Source organism: Lutjanus erythropterus, chromosome 8 (genome assembly GCF_056507025.1).
Source record: "Lutjanus erythropterus isolate fLutEry1 chromosome 8, fLutEry1.hap2, whole genome shotgun sequence".
Lineage (NCBI taxonomy): Eukaryota > Metazoa > Chordata > Actinopteri > Lutjaniformes > Lutjanidae > Lutjanus > Lutjanus erythropterus.
In genome coordinates, this window is record NC_139324.1 from 8,876,871 (window position 1) to 8,897,755 (window position 20,885).

Genomic DNA, 20,885 nt, shown 5'->3' on the forward strand with positions numbered 1-20,885 from the left:
CAAACACAAACTTAATTATTATAACTTATCCAAGCAATAGTAACACAGTAAATGACAATTATCTACTGTTTAATACAAGTTTAAGTAAAGACAACTCTAGAAAAAACATTACTTATTCTGCTGTCATTGTGTTGTGTTTGCTGCCCTCTACTGGCTTTTTTATATGTGGCAACTACACACTACAAGCACATGTCACAAGCTACCTGCTGCCTGCCACTTATTCCAGCAAAATCTTACATTTTGCTGCATTTTTGGTGTGCCTGGCAAAGTTTAGACAGTTTGTCACTGCGTGGCAGGCTGATATTAAAGCAAAAACATTTCAGGAAAGACAAAACTTATTACATTTCAGAAATCTCATAGTTTCACTGTTTTAATTTTTTTATTCTTTTTTTTTAAATAATGTGTTTCATTTTTTTTTATTTTAGGAGATTCCTCAGTGTACCACTTGAGTAGCTTGAGTGTGTACCATAGTTTGAAATTTTAGGTGTTAAAGCTTGAATTTTTAAAGTCATAACCACACACACTTCTGCCCCACGTCTGGTCATCATTCTTGTGTTTGACAAATTTTAGACTTGCAGCTGCATACAAAATCAGTGGAAAGACGTGATGGGACCCAAATATATTTGGAGCAGTGTGAATGCAAATCTTTAATTATATAGCTCATGAATCAGTTTGATAAACATACAGAAACGAAGAACGAAGAAGAGGTAAAAGGGGAGAGAATGCAGAGAAGTAACAGAAAAAAGAGACTTTGAGCTGCCAAACACACACACACACACACACACACACAGACACACACACACACACACACACACACACACACACACACACAGACACACACACACACACACACACACACACACACACACACACACACACACACACACACACACATATACAGGAACACTTCCAAATACAAGTCTGTTTGCCTGTTGCGAGCTAACTCACTGATTGCTGTCTGTTCAGTCCGTAAATTGGCTGTTTGCACAGACTGCACAGACTGCAGTCAAATTTGCATGAATGACTTAAAAAGTTTGCTGTTCTTCTCTGTATGAACAGAAAAAACATTACATTGCCTCATTTTGCCTCTTGAATTCATGAGGTGAGACATCAGGAGACCAACACACACCTGTCTGTTTCATCTCATGCATCTCTTCACGTCACTCTGCTGCAAACGTACAGATCCTACTATGGCGAACGTATAAACCGCCCTACTGCACCTATGATTGGCTTAGCCCAACGTATCTGACATAGCCGTCTCTGAAAGAGCAGGAAGTTTTTGCTGTTCTGCTCTGCTGTCTTTGGCAAATTGGCTCAAAATTGTTTGTGCTATTTTCTCCTAAATGCAGTCCATTTGCTCACCGTGTAGGTACCAACCTAGTTGTGGAGGGTGAGAAAAAACATTAACGCAAATCATTTTATTAGCTTGAAACTGTTAACCTAGCAAAAACCAGTGGAAGTCCAGGTCACTGAGGTGTACTACAGCTACTTTGGTGGATGAAAGAAATATAGAGGCAGCAACAATCCAGTCTCACTGTAACACTGCTGTAATATAATGCCATGCCTTGAATAGAATTAAGAATAAAGTCATTTAAATAGTAGTATGACTCAACACAACAATATCACCAGATCTCCTCTTTCAAGAATCAATGGGAGACTGCCATTGATTCATCAGGCCTGGCTAATGTTTGGTCAGATTAATCAAGATATATATTGTAGGACCAAGAGGATAGATAGATATGAGTGCTTATATAGAGTACACAGCACACGGAAACACTCTGTCTGCCCCTGTCATTTTTCCAACCTAATTCTTGTCTCATTTGTGGTCTGATAAACAGTAAATCAATCGCATTCAGTGCCCCATTTTGCTATTTTTAATGCTAAGATGGTGCAGAGAACCTCTGTGTGCTGTAGTGTCACATACCAAGACTAATCTCTGTGCTATTAGCCAGCTAATGGCTAAAGGAGCTTCTTCCAACCAGTAACAATGTCTGTTCATCAGGAAACTCTGAGCATAAATGCCAAAAGTTGAGGCGGAGTGAATAAAGTTGTGCTTTGTACAGTAATCAGTGAGGATTGGCAGCCAACACTCCACTCAGTGGTGTCTGTCTTTACGTTCCTCACGGGGAGAGGGTGCAGCCTGTAGGCGGGCCTCTAGAAAGCTGGCCAATCAGAGGACAGTGGGCTTTTATGGAGAGAAGGCCTTAAAAAGACAGGATCTGAAATGGCAACAAATAGTGGGGCTACATGAAGGGCCAGTGAAAGATAAACAAGGATGGTTTTGAACAATAAATCATGCAAAGCTACTTGTGTGGAATCCTAGAATGCAAATATAGAGCAGGGAATGAGCATAATAGGGCCGCTTTAAATAAAATCACAAAAATATCTGTTTTTTTCCCCCATACTTATGATCAAGGGACCACCAGTTGAATAAGCCTGCTTTATCGTCTTCCTTGGCAGACACTGTGGACAGCTCATTATTGTTAAGTGTTTGTGAGCTGCCTTTGCATCTCTTTCATCCACCAAGAGCATATACTGATGTCTCTTTTCCCCCTCCACTACTTATTTCAGCAAGGCTGCGTGAGAAAAATCAGCGTGAGACTAACCCAATCATTGTCAGAGAAGGGCAGGTCATGTCTTCTCCATAGTACGATTCATAAAGTCCCTGCCCCACTGGGAAGGTGCGGTTAATGTACTGACCATACTGAATGATCCACTGACCATCTTCTTAACAGTTTTTCTTTGAAATATTTTTGGAAGAAGTGAAAGGAAAATGGAAGAGTGATTTTTTTCTGGAAAGAGCTGTTTAAATGTTCTTCATTCTTCGCCGTCAGTGCTTTGAGCAGCACAAACACACTTCGATCCACCTTCATTGTGATGGACTAAAGGCAGAAATCTCAGAGACAGACTCAAAACCTGCACCAGCACATACAACCAAAACTATCTGCATGGTTGACTGAGAACGTGTCTCTTATTGTGTTGAAGAACAAAGTAAAACCAAACCTTTCGCTGGCTCTTTGTGTTGATGTGGCCTATGTAGCAAACCTCAACCCCAAGTTTAAAAAAAATGCTAATAACTGAATCACAGCAGATCAGGTGTCAGTCTGCTTGTGTATTTTTAGGCTTTATTGATAAGATGTCTGGTTATGAGGCTGAATTGGAGTAGCTTACATGACGGTGCTGAAATAAGACTCTACCTGAGACTGCTCTGTAGGGTGAAAAACAGAGTGAGAAAGTGAGAGGAGGAGGACGAGAGCTAGTGACAAAAGAAGAGTCAGGAAGAAGAGTGGAGGAGGATTATAAAGCATCTATAAATACCAGCAAAAATAGAACCTGGTCGCACAGCACCCACCAGCTTATCACTGAATACAAACAATCCAGGGGTGGGCGAAGTGAATAAAATCCTGTTTTGCTGTAGATCTGTTTTTAGAGATGTATTTTGGGATATAAATGTACACTATATAGCCAAAAGTTTGTAGACACCTCCACCCTTTCCTGTTTCAACATGACATAATCTGTCCGTGCTCAAAGTCAGATCCATAAAGAAAAGATTTCCCAGTTTGGTATGAAAGAGCCCTGACCTCAGCCCCATCCCACACCTTTAAAATGAACTGGAAGCCAGGTTCCAAGATCCTGTGCAGCATCTTCCCAGAAGAGTGGAGGCTGTTTTAGCAGCATATTTTATGAAGACCTTCAGGTTTTGGGAAATAAAATTCTGAAGGACAGATGAAAAGATTGACACCACTCTGTATGCTAGGTGTGGAGCTGGAGTCAGGGAATAGTTAGCCTAGCTTAGCATAATGACTGGAAGTAGGGGCAATCTCCAAACTCTTCAAAGTTCAAATAAATCCAAGAGCATCTTTAAAGCTAACAAACATGTGGTATCTCGTTTCTTAAATCCATTATAGGTCACTGATGAAACAGTCTGCGATGTATCTGGAAAAATCTGTGATGCTGTTCCAGAAAAACATACCAAAAACTGTTTGACTCTAAACACTAAAGAAACAAAGTCTGTCTGTTTTTCCAATTGAGGCTAACTTTAGCTGCTGCAAGATGAAAGTCTGTTTAGTGAGTGACTCATGCAAACTTGATTCAGTGAAAAAAAATTGAACTTCTACTGCTCAGGAGTAGTGGGTGCTGCCCATAGGTCCTGCCCCTTGCAGCCATTGGAGAAGCTGGCCAATCAGAGGAAAGCAGGCTTTTAGAGAGGGAGGGCCTCAAAGAGACAGGAGCTAAAACAACTTGTTTGAGACAGAGGGTGAACAGAGGGGCTGCATTAAGGGGACAAGATAAAGATATTGGATAAAGGATATTAACTGCAAAATATATTTGGCTCAGACAGTTTTTGGAGCAAAGTCGAAGAACTTGCTATCTTGAATTTGAAATTTGCTATTATCTTCGCCACTTTTAAGGGAGTTTCCAAAATCTTGCTCAGTTCAGCAACATACCTGTATGCTGTGCTGCGTCCTGCTGTGTCCATTTGATTTTAAAGCTTAATTATGCGTTTTTATAAGCATTACGATATGTTTGCAAATCAGCATCCATTATAAACACTATGATACTTGCCTTGGAGAGCTGTTTTCAGTTTGTGTATGTACACTGCATCTGTCCCTATCAAAAAACTCTAAATAATAAATAATAGACATGGACATATAAAAAGGACAGTTAATGGTTTTAAAATGAGTTGTATAGACAGTAACGATTTCTTGATGAAAAACCCATCAACCTGACACATCTGTGATGTGTCTCCACCGGTTGTCTGCAGTTCCACAGTGATAACAGCTTCCAGGGAAAACACAGTCCCAGCTGGTGCTCACTTCAAAATAATTACAGTACGTAACACTCCAGAAGACCACAAATTATTTTTATGTGTCTGTTTGTGTAAGGCTTAAGCAAACAAGACACACTCCGTTAATTAGAGGGGTTCAGAGTTGTTGGTGGGATTATTTTTAAACTAGCCAGGTTAGCTGTCAGCTTCTCCCCTGCTGACAATGTTTATCCTAAACTAAGCTAATTGTCTCTTTGGTCTCACTTCAGACTTAAAAGGACAGTTTCGATTTATGGAGGTGGAGTTGTATGAGGTACTTCTCCATAGTCAGTGTATTACCTACAGTAGATTGTAGTCAGCACGCCCTCAATTTGAAGAAGCAGAAGGAGTAGCTGCATAGGAAGCTAAGCGATGTCCTGCTGTGGACAGTCAGTAGCTGAATATTTTAGGCGCCTACAAAAATCAATATCATTTTAAGTGTACTCTGTCTTTTCCTTTTCATCCAGCAGGACACTATATTAGCCAAATATCGCTCTTTCCAAAGCCACCAGACTCCTTTGGTTAAAGCTGTAACTTTACCTCAAAGAACACAAAAGTTGCTGGTTTACTACTGAGTGAAAATATTCTAAATCTAGCGTCCGATTAATTTGATAGATTTTGCTCTCTCCTGACAAAACCCATTTCAACCAAGATTTTGCTTAGACTGGCCTTTTATTTGGGTGTCTAACAGGAGTGCAGTGGATCACAGTTGTCCCGTGTTCTGTATAGATTGCCCCCCATGATCCACAGACTAGATGTAACCATCATGGTGTAAAACAGTAATAATAGAAACAGTAGTAATACCCACAATCTCAATGCAGAGTTGAGGTGAGCAGACAGGACATATGCTGCTGTATTTTACTCTGCAGCACATCTCTGTGAAGAGCACCTGATTTAAAAGCCATCACATCGCCTCGAGTGAAATCCCGACCATGACTTTGGACATTGTCACTGGTGTAACTATGGTGTCGTCATAGAAACAGATCATAAGATTGTGATATTTTTGTTGAAATTTTGGTGATATCTGCTGTCTTAACTTCTACACACACAGCTCCTCTCAGCTCAACGGAGCAGCTCTGTGTCTGTGACACAGTGTGTCTGTGTTGATTGGCTTTTACTTGTGACTTCTAACCAATCAGCTAATGCTGTGGGCGGGACATTGAGCCAGACTACAGAGTGCAGTAGTGTATTATACAATAGAGTGTATAATTATCTATAATATGTGCTATAGTATATATATATTACCGTACTGTATAATACAGTAGAGTATAGTATTCAAAGTATAATTTATTGTATTATTATTAATATAGTGTGTTTTTGACATATAATTATTATATATATATAATTACAGACACAGAGAGATCAAAGGCTAATTCCAACTCTTTTTCTTTTTTTAATGATCTGAAAAAGATCCGATCAGACTCAAAACTGTGATACGATCCAAATTGTGAATACTGTGATCTGTTGCACCACTCGTGTCCAACATATGTTTTGCTGCAGACCTGCTGTTTCTCCAAAAGGGAGTTTGTGCTGAGCACCATCTACAGTAGGTAATACACTGACAATGGATACCAGCAAGAAAGCAAACAAGGCAATTTTCCTAAATGTCAAACTGTTCCTTTAATGACCATTGACCATGACATTCAACATTTACAATGTTCTGTTTGGGTGTCCATGTATCTTCTAGTCTAGATTTATGGATTAACTAACCCCAAAAAATCTCTGGTTTTGGCAAATTCAGTCACCTGAAAAATCAAGTCATTCCATGACTTAATATTAAACATAAAGCACTCCTGCTAATTCATTTACAATATTTTCCACAGCTGTTGAATAGCCTCTTCATTATAACCGGCACAAAAACGTCTCTATCTGGAGATAAATCCCTATCGCTTCATGTCTCACCCAACCCTGACAATCCCGTCTAATCAATCTGTTAGGCAACCTCCCAGACAAACCCACACCCACTTACATACTGGGGGCTTTGCAGAGGCTTGTTCACTCATTCACAAACTGCTTTTAACCTGCCTGCTTCAATCTCATTGTCCTTTCCCTCCGACTTGAACTCTGTCCTCCTCTCTGTCCCTGTCTCTCTGCCATGTGTCCAGCTGTGGGCTCATCTGCCACAGTCAGTTATTATTCATCATGCCTATATTGCTGCATGTCTGTCACACACACACGCACACACACACACACACACACACACACACACACACACACACACACACACACACACACACACACACACACACACACTTCCACACAGGAGGGGCATGATAATCACTAGTCCAGTTGGGGTTCTGTCAGCTGGCAAATTGTGTTCAGCTACACAAAAGGGGTTCCCATTCTAATTCTTCTGTGTGCAATAATAAACATTTTACCTTCATTATGAAGTGACCCAAAAATGCATTTCACCAGTTTGACACTTGACTGATATTATTTTGTGTCTGTCAGGTCTACTAACCAACCCAGTTTTGCATCCCGAGGCACCTGCAGCGATGAAAAACACTCTTCAGCTATGATTTTTCTGTTCCACATTTATGCCATATTGTCCTCACTTTTGCCAAATGCGCTTAAGCTAAGGCTGATTTCACTGGATTAAAAGTGGCAATGACTGCCATATTGATTTAATTCACAAGAGAGACAGCTTATGACAGGGGAAAGGAGGGGCGGTTTGCGTCTCTGTGTGTGTAGGGGGTGTGTCACCCTCTCTGACCTTTCCCTGCTTAGTTTTACAGCCGGAACTGTACATCTGATCTAATACTATTTTCCCTCTCCTCCTCCTCTTCCTCCTCATGTCTGTCTCTCTTTCTTTTGCCATCACACCATTTCCAGAGCGCCACTGCCAGTTTCAAAGAGCAGTGTGGGCTCCCCACAGTGGCCAAACTGAAGCAGTGCATCCAGAGCCTGGCCACAAGGCTGCAGAGCCCTGAGGGCACCATGGGGGCCGCCATGGTGCTGAAGGAGGGCTACCCATCTCTGGAGCCTCTGGTCACCCTCTCCGAGCCAACACGCAAACTGCTGTCTGCGTACGACACGGTGAGTGAGATGAATGCTCAGTGTGGAGGGTAAACCCACTACAGCCTCTGCTTTCTGCTTTCTCACACTTTTGTGAAGGAACACTCACAAGGTGCTGTCAATCAAAATCACCATACCTATTGCCATACTGCTAGTATGGCTAAAAAATCTAGATTAAAGGGATAGTTCGCCCAAAAATGAAAATTCAGTCATCATCTACTCACCCTCATGCCAACTGAAGGTCAGATTTAGTTTTTTGGTCCACAAAACACTGCTGGAGTTTCACAGGAAAACAGTGTTGCACAATCTCTCAAATAATTGAAGTGAATGGTGACCAGTTTTCAAATGGAAAAAAAACAACAGAATAAAATCATAAAATGCCTCCATACTGCTCGTCTGGTGTAATCAACGCCTCCTTAAGCAACTGTGTGTCAATAACTTTAGGAAACTTGGATTATGCCAGACGAGTAGTGTGGAGGGATTTTTTTTTTTCCATTTCCATTTGAAAACTGGTCACCATTCACTTGAGTCGTTTGGGAGATGTTGCAACACTGTTTTCCTGTGAAACTCCAGCAGTGTTTTGTGAACTATCAAACTAAATCTGACCCTCAGTTGGCATGAGAGTGAGTAGATAACAACTGAATTTTCATTTTTGGTTGAACTATCCCTTTAAGTTAAATTTAATTACACAATGTATTATCTGTTCATTGTTTTCACTTAGAAAATATAACACACAATATGCAACTTAAACAGCGATGCAGTGTAGTTTACTCAGTGGTTGGATGCTTTTGCTAACTTAAATCAAGTTTGGTCAGAATTGATAAAAGTTTGAAATTAGTTTCTTGTGATACCCAACACTGCATTATAGAGTGTGCACACACATTCCCACACACAAATACACTGCACCAAGGCATTAAACATGCAAAAAGACACTCTGAGGTGACATGCATGAAACAGTCACCCACACTCCTCCTCAAGCACAGACGCGCACGCGCACGCACGCACACACAAACACACACACACACACACACACACACACACACACACACACACACACACACACACACACACACACACACACACACACACACACACCCTGACTACCAGCTGTGTCTCCTCCTACTCGATCTCCTCTTACATCAGATCAGGATGAATCTCTCCCACTTGTTTTAGCACTAAGCTGTTACACCTACACACACCTCAGTACAGAGAGTGCTTTATTTTCCAACCATCACTTTGTGTTCAGACATGTCAGCGGAGCTGATGTTGTTTGCGTGTGAACCCAGAAAATGTGAGCCTGGCAGGTCAGTGTCATGAAGCCACAGTTGGTGTGATCTCCAGTCGTACATCACACCTCTTCAGCCTCGGCTTAGTCATCACACACTCTCCCTCCTCTCTCTATTTCTCTCTTTTTTGCTGCCCTGCAGCTTCTCTTCTGTCCACTTCTTCCTTCCTCCATTTCTTTCCAAGGATTCTTTGTGTAAAACAAACTTAATGCTTTGTGTTGCTTTCCAGCTCAGAGCATCCCAACAAAAGTTTTTGGAATTAGATAAGACAAGATAAGATAAGACACGACAAGATAGAACTCTGTTAATCCTGAAGGAAGCCCAGTTTCCTTCATAATAAATTTGAAATTTACAAAGCCACCTACTTGAATCACATACTTAATGAAACTTAGAGGTAATTTAGTGCTAATTTCTCAGAAATTTAAAATATATTATTTGGTAATTACTACATTACTACTATTTAATTCAGGTGACTGCACTGTCAAAATCAGTCCACTAAAAGTGCTTGTTTCTTCCACTGGCAGGCTCAGATTGTTATTCTAAGTATCTGACAAATTATGGAAAGGATTCCTACAGAGACAGAGCTTTTTTTCTCTTAAGTATTTTTATTCCTGGAGATGCAGGTACAAATACAGTATCCAAAATGTACAAATTTCTCCACGTTTTTTATTTTCAAATAAAGCCAAACAAAAGAACCACAGCATGGGTAAACTTAGGGCAAATCTTTGAACACCATCAAATCCCTATTCTGAAGGCAGTTTAGACAGGTTTACATTAAAAGAAAAGAAAGGGTGCCATTTTGAATAAAAATGTTCTTTCGATCCCCACAATGTGTATTTATTTTTTTTCTAAGTTTAAATATGACATTATAACTTTAAACCACCCAGAATGTGAAGGTGATGAAGGAGATCCCCAGGCTAACACAATCCTTCTGTGAGCAAGAAGAGTTCTGATTGCAATAACATCCTTTTGTTTAGTATTCAAGATTGAGAGCAAATTATTCAGTACTCCAAGAATGGTAATTTGAGCTTTTTGTTAGAATGAGATCCTTTTTGTTTAACCAGAAACAGTTATTATATTGTTCTCCTCACAGCCACCAGACTCCATTAACAGTAACAGTCATTTTATCATTGTAAAACACACTTTATTCAAACTTGACAGAAGCAAAATAAACCTCACGAAACCGCCTTGGTTTCTCTTTCCACTATTCCAACAATCAAAAGTAAACTCTTAATTCACGGCATTAGATGTGAGAATATTCTGGCTGTAGATGCTGCTTCTCTGGTGTCCCACTTCCCTCTCACTCTGCTCTTGATATTTTTACATCCTTTAGTTGAAGCAACATAATTCTTATGCTGAGAGAAACAATAAGTAAAAATATTTAATGTATGGCTGCAACAAATGATTATTTTTATTGCTGATTAATCTGCTGATTACTTTTCTCGATTCACTGATCATCCCCTATCAAAATAGTAGCTGATAAATTTCCTGACAGTCTGTTTGAGTGACTGACTTAATGCTTCAGCTCTGATGTATTTTATCAATGCACCATTATGTTAAATAAATCATTCTGTTTACATTTCCAGCCTGACATATTTGCTATTTTGAACACTTCTTGTACCATCTGAAGAAAGCTCTCTGGATTAGAGCAGTGTTTGGCTTCACGGGACTGACTTTGCAATGAACTGAATAAGTTTAACGCAAACTTTTTTCCTGTCCGTTCAGATGATTGCTGCCCAGAAACAGCTAATTGAGAACGCGGACGGCGTTCAGGAGAGGATCGCCCAGGTGCAGAGAGAAGGTAAAGTGAGAGATGGATGAAATGCTGGATGAGCTGACACGAGGTGATAATGAACTGAGTGAAAATGGGTTTGATGCACAACTGCAGTACAGGATATCCTAAAAATTCTCCAAATGAGCAAGCCTGACTCAAACATCAAACGGTCGATCTTAATGAGGGCAACTCCTCAGAGAATGAGTCTGTCAGTAAACAACATTATGAGTAGAGATCCAGTATTTACTGCTGATTCTTACACTCCCAAATGCTTGTCAGTATCGTCTTTCTAATTGGACAAAAAACATAGTGCTGTAATTTTTATACTTTTTGAAATGAGGAGCCATTGAGATGCACGTTGTCAAAAAATATTTCCTGCAAGTGTTGCAGTTTTGTCTTGAATGAAACAGTTCCAGGTGTAATGACGCAGTATGACAGCTGGGTAACGTTATAAGAAACAAATCTTATAGTTCTGTTATATTTAATGCATGACTCATGGTGATTTAATGCATTAAATGCACAATGTGCAAGTTCTACCACTAGGGGTGTCTCACCTCAAAACAATAACAAAAGACCTAGTTTGATGATGTTGTAAAGAAGTGTGGGATCATGGGAGCTGTAGCTTTTACTTTTAAACAACCACCACAGAGTTAATAGACAAGGTAATCTGTTGAAGTTTTATTCATGTTATGTTTAGTCACATTTGCCGACTTCCTTCCTCACTCTCAGATGTAGCTAACATATTTCATGTTTTCCCGGATGTTATAGCAACTAGCTAGCAACAGCTGACAGGAAATGGGCTGTTACTATGAAAACATTATAGATCTCTCTGGGTTTGAATATTGTTGGAAACGTTTGGGATGATGTAAGCACAACATTTAACAAACTATATAGTATGTCTTGCATTTTTAGTTAGTTTAGTGCAAAAATCTATCCATCCATCCATCTTCAACCGGTTACCCAAAGTCGGGTAGTGGAGGTAGCAGTTCCAGCAGGGAACCCCAGACTTCCCTTTCTTCGGCCACATAAACCAGCTCTGATTGGGGAATCCTGAGGTGTTCACAGGCCAGGGTGGATATATAAGCCCTCCACATAGTCCTCTGTCTGCCCTGTGGCCTCCTCCCAGCTGGACGTGTGTGGAACACCTCCCTAGGGAGGCGACCAGGTGGCATCCTTACAAGACGCCCAAAACACCTCAACTGGCTCCTTTCTATGCAGAGCAGCAGTGGTTCTACTCCCTCACAGATGACTGAGCTTCTCACCCTATCCCCAAGGGAGATGCCAGCCACTCTCCTGAGAAAACCCATTTCAGCCACATTAATGCAAAAATGTCACGTATTATAGCTTTAACAAATGTAGGATGTATGAATTTCTGTTAAGGCTCATTTATTCTCCCTTTATTACGAAAATAGACATGTTGTAAACAATATATCACTGCTCACATACTTCCATGCATCTTTTACATTGGCATGAATGTTCAGTAGAGGGCACCACTCAGAGTCAACCCTGTGTCAAAAGTTCCCCTGAAGAAAAAGAGTCAAAAGTTTCTGACAGCATCACACGTGGCGACACTGGAGGAGGCTGTAATAATGTATCTGTTGCGAAAGAGGCAAAAGCAGAGGCAGTGTTGTAGACAGACAGTCTTCTTTGTCGTGTCCTGTCGTCGTGTCATAGAGTGAGTGGTATATTTTAAGGTTAGTGTAATTTCCACCCTATTTAATGAATGAATGGATTACAGATAGTCTGTAATGTTTTGTGTCTCATACGTGGCTGATAAAGTAGACAGAAGCTGGCAGCAGATGCTGCTGCAGCTGCAGGAGGAGGACAGGTCGCTCAGTGCTTCACTTCCAGCACTCATGAGGAGCAGTTTGTCCTGCTGTGATAACTCATGTCCAGTTTGTGGAGATAAAGAGAGACAAACTGTTGTGTCTCTGTGTAAAACACTTCCACACTTTAAAAGATCGCGGTGAGTCTTGCTCTCAGCAGCTTGTTCGTCAGGTGAATCCATGCTTTGACTGGACACAGTCATTCATAGTGATGCCTCGACGCACAATATGTAAATTGACATATTTTCATAATTGATGACTTAAATTATGTCGACGAATCCCCCCAGCCCTAATGTAAATACTTACATGTGATGATAGCTTCATATTTCTATGAGAAAAGTTTCAGTTCTGGTTTCAGCATAGTCTGAAAAAAAGTATCAATCTATATATGAAATGTATATATAATATAATATTGCATTTTATAAAAACTACATATGAAATAGCTGTGATTGCTGTGATGCATTAATTCAGGCATTAAATCATCATGAGTCATGGATTAGTTAGGTATTACCTAAAGGTATAATCAGTAACATTTTCCTAAAAAACACTCATAAGACTCATATTACATAATCCCTCTCTATCATCACGTATGACCCAGTTGAAGTGTGTGGTGGCTGCAGCTCTCTGCCTGTATTTCCTTTTTTTTCTCATTGATTTTTGCTGTTTGAGACGTTTCACCAACATTCAGTGTTAGTATTTTGACATCCTGATGCATTTATGAACTGCTTGGGCAAACCTTGCTGACTCTACCTTTAAGTAAATTATTTAGACTTTGACTTTATTGTTGCCAAGGTGGAAATTCATTTCCACAGCACTGTACACATTGGGGGTGGGGGAAATACTCGATTCTTAGATGCATCACGATGTGGATGTGGAAGATTCTGAATCATTTCATAAATCTCAAAAATCAATTTTGTAAAGGTCAGTTGACATGAAGGTGATGGAGTGAAAGGGGTGGAACTCAGCTGTGAGGCCAGCGCAGCACCTGGTTATCAGCTGTTAACAAGGAGCAGTACTTCATTTTTTCAAAAAGCAGGGGTTGCAATCATGTTTTGATTTAGTGTCTGAATAATTAATAATTAAGATGAATGTGAATATGTTTTACCATCACCCACAGATGTTAAGACGTTCATGGAGCAGAGTAGCAATCAGCTGTAACAAACGAGCACCCAAGTAACACACACCACGGCATTAAACAACCTCAAACAACTCTGTAATGAAGAAAATAACTCTGCTCAGTCTGTGTCACCACAAAAACTCTGTACCTGCTCTGCAATTTGGACAGTGAGGTCTTTCCTCAGAGCTCACAGTGCAGCAGAGAGGCTGTTCTGCACAGCTGGAGACATAACGTGACTAACACCACACACAGCCACGCACTCCCCCTCATATTATCACATTATTGTCTTACATGCAGGGGACTGTAGGATTCTTTAAAATGTATTAATTCATTCATTAATGCAGTTAACTTTGTTTTAAAATAAAGACCATTTAATCGCCAGTTATGTTTCATATTGTATTTCAGTGAAACTGGAGTAAGAGACTGATGATTGTGCTCCCTTTTCTGTTGATTCTGCACTGACCTGCTTGTAGAACCACTCTGTGACACAAAGTCTTTAGAAACACCTATAAAAACTTCAGCATAGAAATACAATTAAAAACAAAAAGGACAGTTATTGTCATTTTCTGATATAACTGTATTAAAATCACATCATAAAATTAGATTGAAGCCAACTGTAAGGAGTTCTCCAAGTCTGTTAAATAACTGAGATTTCTTTCTGTCTTCAGGAGCAGTATATACATTCATTTTGCAATGTTTTTCACCCCAGTAAAAACAATCCCATATTAAAAGTCTACCTGGAATTATTTCTTTTTTGTTTGAATGAAAGAGTTTCCAAAAAAAACAAAATACAAACAAATACTCAAGTAAAGTACAGATACTCAAAAAATGTACTTAAAGCGATAGTTCACCCAAAAATGAAAATTCACGCAATATCTACTCACCCCTCTGCTGATGTGAGGATAGGTGAAGATCTCCAGTTCACAAAACACTGCCGGAGCTTCAGCGGAAAACAGGGTTGCAGCCAAATCCAGTACAACTGAAGTGAATGGTGACCAGTACCTGCTTCAGGCACGGCTCCGGTCTGAGAGGCCACAGCTGACATTTAGGCTAAAAACATGGTGTAAATGGTGTCTGTTTGGGTCAAATTTTAATGTTGCATCTTATGGACACTTGGATTACACCACACGAGCAGTATGGAGACATTTTGTGTTTTTTTGTGTTCTTTTTTTAACACTTTAAAACTGGTCACCATTCACTTCAATTGTGTTTGAGTTTTTTGTGAACTGGAGATCTTCACCCATCCTCACATCAGCACAGGGGTGAGGAGATATTGCGTGAAATTTCATTTTTGGGTGAACTATCACTTTAAGTACAGTATTCAAGTAAATGTACTGTTCACCACTGAAAACAATCCAACCTGCACCCCATGGTGTAACAATTTAAAATTTTGATACAACCAGGATTGTTTATCTGAATTGTAATCAAATCGTGAGGTACCCAGAGAATCCCACTTTAAGTACACGTTGGTCAACAAACAAACAACATGCATCAACAAACAAACAACACGTAGTAACAACATAATGTAGACGACTGAATACAGTCAATGAGGCCTATTATTTAAGGTGGCAATGACAACTGAGATCAGGTTTTTCCCAAAGCGAGCCCTTCTGTACCTGTGCCCAGAGGACAGTAGGGTCAGATGGTGGTTGACTGGGTGTGTGATGTCAGTTGTACCCTTTATTATAAGTGTTTTATAAGTGTTTACCCATAGTGGTTCAGCCAGCGTTTACAGTGTCATTAGACCCTCTCACTGCCTTTAGAAACTCCTGATCTCTAACTGCAAGTGTGAGTGTCATGAAGGATGGAGGCCCTTTGCTTTTATGTAAATATATTAATCTAGTATCTGACAATTAACCCATCAACATATGTTGTTGACACTTGCCTTTAGACATTTGGTGTCAGTCACAAACATAATTTCAGCAAGTCCTCCTGACACTTGACAATTATATTTCACCTGATTTTGAGTTGCTGATTCCTGTCCCACCACCTCTGACCTGATGCCAAGCTCCTGTTTGTGTGTTTTGCAGGTATGGACTTCCATGAGGATCTTTCTCGGCATGGGGAGAAGGAAGGGCTGAAGGGACGCAAGCTAAGCAAAGCTGTGGAGAGTTTCACCTGGAACATCACTGTTCTTAAGGTACTGGGAAGCAAAACACAATAGAAGAAGGTTTCCTTTATTAATCCCCAAGGGGAAAATACATTTTTCACTCTTGTACATACATACACAGGCCCGAAATACACACACATGCACAAACAGGACCTATAGACATGCATCAGAAATGTCAGAGGGAGGGGACCCCAAGCAGCTGGGAGTGCAGTTCCTTGCTCAGGAGCACCTCTCCAGCTTCCAGTCCACACTCTGTACTTTGGTCCATGTGGGACTTGAACTGGTGACAATTCAGTTCCCAAGCCAAGACTGAGCTACTGCCACCCTGATATCAAAACTTAGATTTAATAGGGTTGGTGGCAGATGAATATTTGTTAATTTAGTTTTTCACACATTCCTTTTGTTTTATGGTAATTGTGAATATGAGGTGACTCTTTGATTCGGCTGAGTATCATCACAGGATTTTGTGATGTGTGGCCCTTAGACCCTCTTGGGGCATCTAGGAAGAAAATCGGAAGAATCCTGGAAGAACATTTTGTACCTTTTTAAAGTTAAACTCACATTTGTCAGGTGGACAGACGGCTTTAAATCAAAGACTTCTGCAGTTGTTCAGGATTAGCCTGCTGCCAAACACATGCCAGCAAACAAATGAAATCCTGAATTTCCACCTTCTGCTTTACTTAAAATTCATTACAAGTCAAACTCCTGTTTCCCCTGTGTGCTGCAGGGTCAGAGCGATCTGTTACGAGGAGCTAAGATGGATTCCCTGGATGCCCTAAGGCAGCTGGCGCTGGCCTGTGAAGCCTGTGGACTAACGTCCTCCTCCTCTTCATCCAACTCCTCGTCCTCCTCCTTTTCCACAGCCGAGCTTCACTACTCCTCCCACCCCCTGTCTGGCCGCCGAAGCAGCACACATGGCAATGGACGCATCTGATACCCCCCCACCTGGGTCCAGCATGCTGCCAAAGATGAAAAGGGAGTGGATGGAGTAATTACAGAGGATAACAGAGATGAGGAGATATGAGAGCAAGAAAGACAGAAAAAGTGTGGGTGTAAAAGCACCACAGGAGACAGGACTTTTTTTTATCCTTTTATTCAGTGCAGTAAGTGTCTAGACTAGTCTAGACCAGAGCAGTATATCTGTTAAAGCCTTACGGGTGAGTTCATCAATTTATCACTGAAGGTCCAGCCTGCAGAGAGGCTTCTCATGAATGTCGTGACTCCATGGTGGAAAAAGCAGAGAGAGACACTCCACACGGGTCTCTGAACTTTTGACAGCTCCTGCTTATTTTTCTGAGAGAAGACGTGTGACTCAACATTGTAACTCTGCAGGTTTTCCTCATTAGAGAGGAAATCATAGACACCTGAATAATTTGTGACACTGGGGGCTGTGTTGGAGCTGAAATTTACGGTCCTGTTGGTGTTTCATTTCAGAGGTGGAAGGCAGAGTGGATGTAGAGCTGATGGGACAGGCTATTCTCTGCCTCAGCATTTTAGCTTGTCCCTTGGGAAGGCATCAAGATTACCTGTGTGTGTGTGTGTGTGTGTGTGTGTGTGTGTGTGTGTGTGTGTGTGTGTGTGTGTGTGTGTGTGTGTGTGAGTGTGTATGTGTGTGTTTCCAGCGTTGCAGGTTGTGTCCTACAAAAAAACACATGGGGAGAATAATTAAATCAAGAAGCTTACATTTTTAGTGTAACACTTTTTAAAAACTCACACAGGTTTTCCAGTATTCCTGCTTTTGTTTTTAGAGTAACATCAGTTAATACATTTGAACTTTTGCAGTGACATAAAGCAACATTATGTAAGATTTGTTTTGTTTTTTTGTGATTTGATGCAATTCACTTATATGCCGCTATCGTAAAGATTGCATTCATTCTTATTATATTACTGATGACCAAAAACCAGCAAGTCGACAACAACAGCAAGGGCAACAACACAAGACAACAGCAAGCAGTTAACATTACTGACAAGACAAACAGCAAGATAGTCAGCGTGGTGTCTGTCTTGCAAAGACTAAAAGTCAGTCACATGCTGCTTGTTCAGCAGCCTCTTGCTCGGTCGCTTCTCTTAGCTTCCTCCATCATCCATCTTTGGTCTCTTCTCCTCTACTGTGAGACTGTCCGCTTATGTCCAAAGCTCCTGTACTGGTGGTGTGAACACCAGCACTCCCCCAGTGCTCTGAGCTCCAAGTCCAGGCAGTATGATAACTAACTAACAGCAGCTACATTTAGACTGGGCTGCACCAACAGCTAATCTCATCTTAATTAGAGTAAACTAAAAATGAGTAAATCCAAATTTGAACTTAAGCAGAGCTCTGTTGTACAATAAAAACTCACCTCAGTTTAGTTAATCCAAGTTTACTGATGTAAACTGAAAGTAAATCGAGTTTGCTTTCTTACCAAAATTATAATAGATATACAAATGCATTGTTTACATTGTATGCTAACTAGCTAAAATGTTAGTTAGCCTAGTTAGCCTACTCATGATGGCTCTGGAGAGAAGCTCTAGAGAGAAACATGTTGGCTGACTTAATGGAGAATATAGCCAAATAATAGAAGATTATAACTGGACAACAGCACAAACCAGCATTTTTCTAGTTGCTGACTCGGAAAAGTAAAATTACCCAAACTGTATCTCTCTGTAAGTAAATTACACACATTTAGGCTGTTCTATACGATCTCACTTTGGTTATATTTTATTCTACTTCCGTTCACTGAGCCTGCCCTGGGGAGCCCCACCCTCCAATTTGAAATCCTCTATTTTGATCAATTTACGATCTCCAGGGATGACTTCAATTAATGCAGATGTCACATGAAGTAGGCTATACAATAAATGAATGACAGTTCATAATATCAGCATGAAACCTTTTTCAGTACCTGATTGCATCCATTTGCTGGACTGAAAACATCGTAGTAGCTTTGGTGAAATCAAATTTCTCCAGAGTTCTCAGACAAAATTAGTTTCTCAATGAATTTCAGAAAAAATATGGACATTATCTTAATTACCAACAGTTATTAATGAGGTTTGGGAGTTTGGAGAGGTGGAAAGTCATCAAAACATTTGCTGATTTATCTGATTGGCTTATCAGTTCAACCATTCCTAGAAAGTCCTGAGCTCTGGTGCTCTGTCTGGTCTGTCTGAAGGCCAGGAAGGAAATAACTCCACAGATCAGGTGATACAAGTAAAACATGGACAAGGATCCATCAGAGGTACATTTTGTACACTTTCTAAACTTGAGTGCATAAAGATCCCCTTGCAATTCTGAGAACACACACATGCTCATTTAAGTCATGTACTGTGTGATACAACCAACAGAAGCATGCACACACACACACACACACACACACAGGTTCTTGTTATCTCCACCTGATGGCCTTTGAGTCATGTTTTTGGGGGGGGGCGCAGCTGAAACACGAGGAATGAAGTGTACTGGAGAAGGGACACAGTAATTGGAGAAGTTGTGGATGTGTGTTGATACTGTAGTACTGCAGTACATGTGTGCTGTGGTACATGTGTGGATCACATAACCTCCTCAGTATAGATTTGCCTGGGGACGCTTGGAATCTGTATATGTGTGTGTTTGTGTGAAGGAAGAACAGATTCCTGCAGCATTGATGAAGTACTCTCTATTGATGTAGCAATAATAAGAATAGTGGTAAGTTACAAGAAAGTCATTGAGGCTGTAAACTCAATGTGTACTGACTGAAGTACTGAAAACAACATAACTAACTTTATAGCTCAGTGATGCTTCTAAATGTAGATGAAAAGAACAACAGCAGGTGCTACTGATCATGGCTCATAGTTGTGCTTAACCTGTCAGTGATGGCGTTCCTCTAGGCCTTTGAGTGTAACTGTGTTTCTTCTTAATGCAGGAAAACACCTGATACTTGTTCTTTTAACTCAGCTTTTGTACTCGTATTCTTGTATCTTTTAATGCTGCGTTTGAACCAAACTTGACAAAAGTGAAGCTAAGTGACACACAGGACTAAGCTAACCAGATTGGATTTACCTCCTTAAGTCACTGCTCTCTGGCGAACAAAACCATGTTTGATGTTGGTGATTTTCAGGCTTTATTATAAGTTGAAGGACGTCCAAAACCTTTTGGAAAATGTTAAAAAATGCATCATCATCCAGTTTATACAGAGCTGTTTTGTACGACGTCATATCAGGGCCATTGTAGGTTTAAAAAGAACCAAACCACGGAACTGGTGGTGACTTGGGGGGGGGGCATTCTTAGAAAAAACTGCAGGCATAATACACAGCAAGCAGCAATTGGTCCAAGTAATGTTGACACACTTTATGATTTTAGAATCTCAGAGAATATTCATGTCTTTCCCATAAATTTGTCAGTTTTTTTTATTGTAAATTGTAAACAAGGGTTTTGGTGCAACAGAATTGATTTTAATCATGGTTTAGAGTTTAAACTAAACTGAGCTTTAAAGAGAGGCTTAAATGTAATATTTCTTCATTTTAAGCTTGTTCAAAAGTTTAGGGCAACATAATTTAAAGTTAAACCATGATTAAACCATGTTTAAAAATGTATTCTTGTTGCAACCCAGCCTCAGTAGCAGTTTACTGTCCATCACGAAACTGTAAATCAACAGGAGTTGAGGCGGAGCAGACGGAGGACACCAGCAGGCAAACCAGAAACAGTTTTTTTTATTAAATTATATAAAATTATTATATAAAATTTACCACTTCAATCTCAGAGAATTTTCTTTTTTTCTGCATAAATTTGTGACCTTAATCTCCAAAATTTAGATTTTTTTTCCCCAGAATATCATCTCTCTCCCCCAGTTCTGTAATTTTTTTTTTTATCTACAGTTGTCTTGATTTGGTATTGTAGTTTTCTTGGTCACAAGGAACTTACCATTTGGATATAAAAGATTTCCATTGGATCCAACTGGCATAAGGCAGGTATGTTTAAAATGTTAAAAGTTTGATTCACTA

At 40.2% G+C, this 20,885-nt stretch overlaps 1 protein-coding gene across 1 annotated transcript in view; it reads left to right on the forward strand.

The window, feature by feature from the left end:
- plcl1 (phospholipase C like 1) overlaps positions 1-17,503 on the forward strand; it is a 132,139-nt gene extending 114,636 nt beyond the window's left edge. Inside the window, exons 9-12 of the mRNA XM_084724430.1 lie at positions 7,640-7,843; positions 10,834-10,909; positions 15,856-15,965; positions 16,663-17,503. Coding sequence (XP_084580556.1) covers positions 7,640-7,843; positions 10,834-10,909; positions 15,856-15,965; positions 16,663-16,869 — 597 coding nt within the window. The 3' untranslated portion in view covers positions 16,870-17,503. The remainder of the gene's footprint in view (positions 1-7,639; positions 7,844-10,833; positions 10,910-15,855; positions 15,966-16,662) is intronic.
- The last annotated feature ends 3,382 nt before the right edge of the window (positions 17,504-20,885 follow it).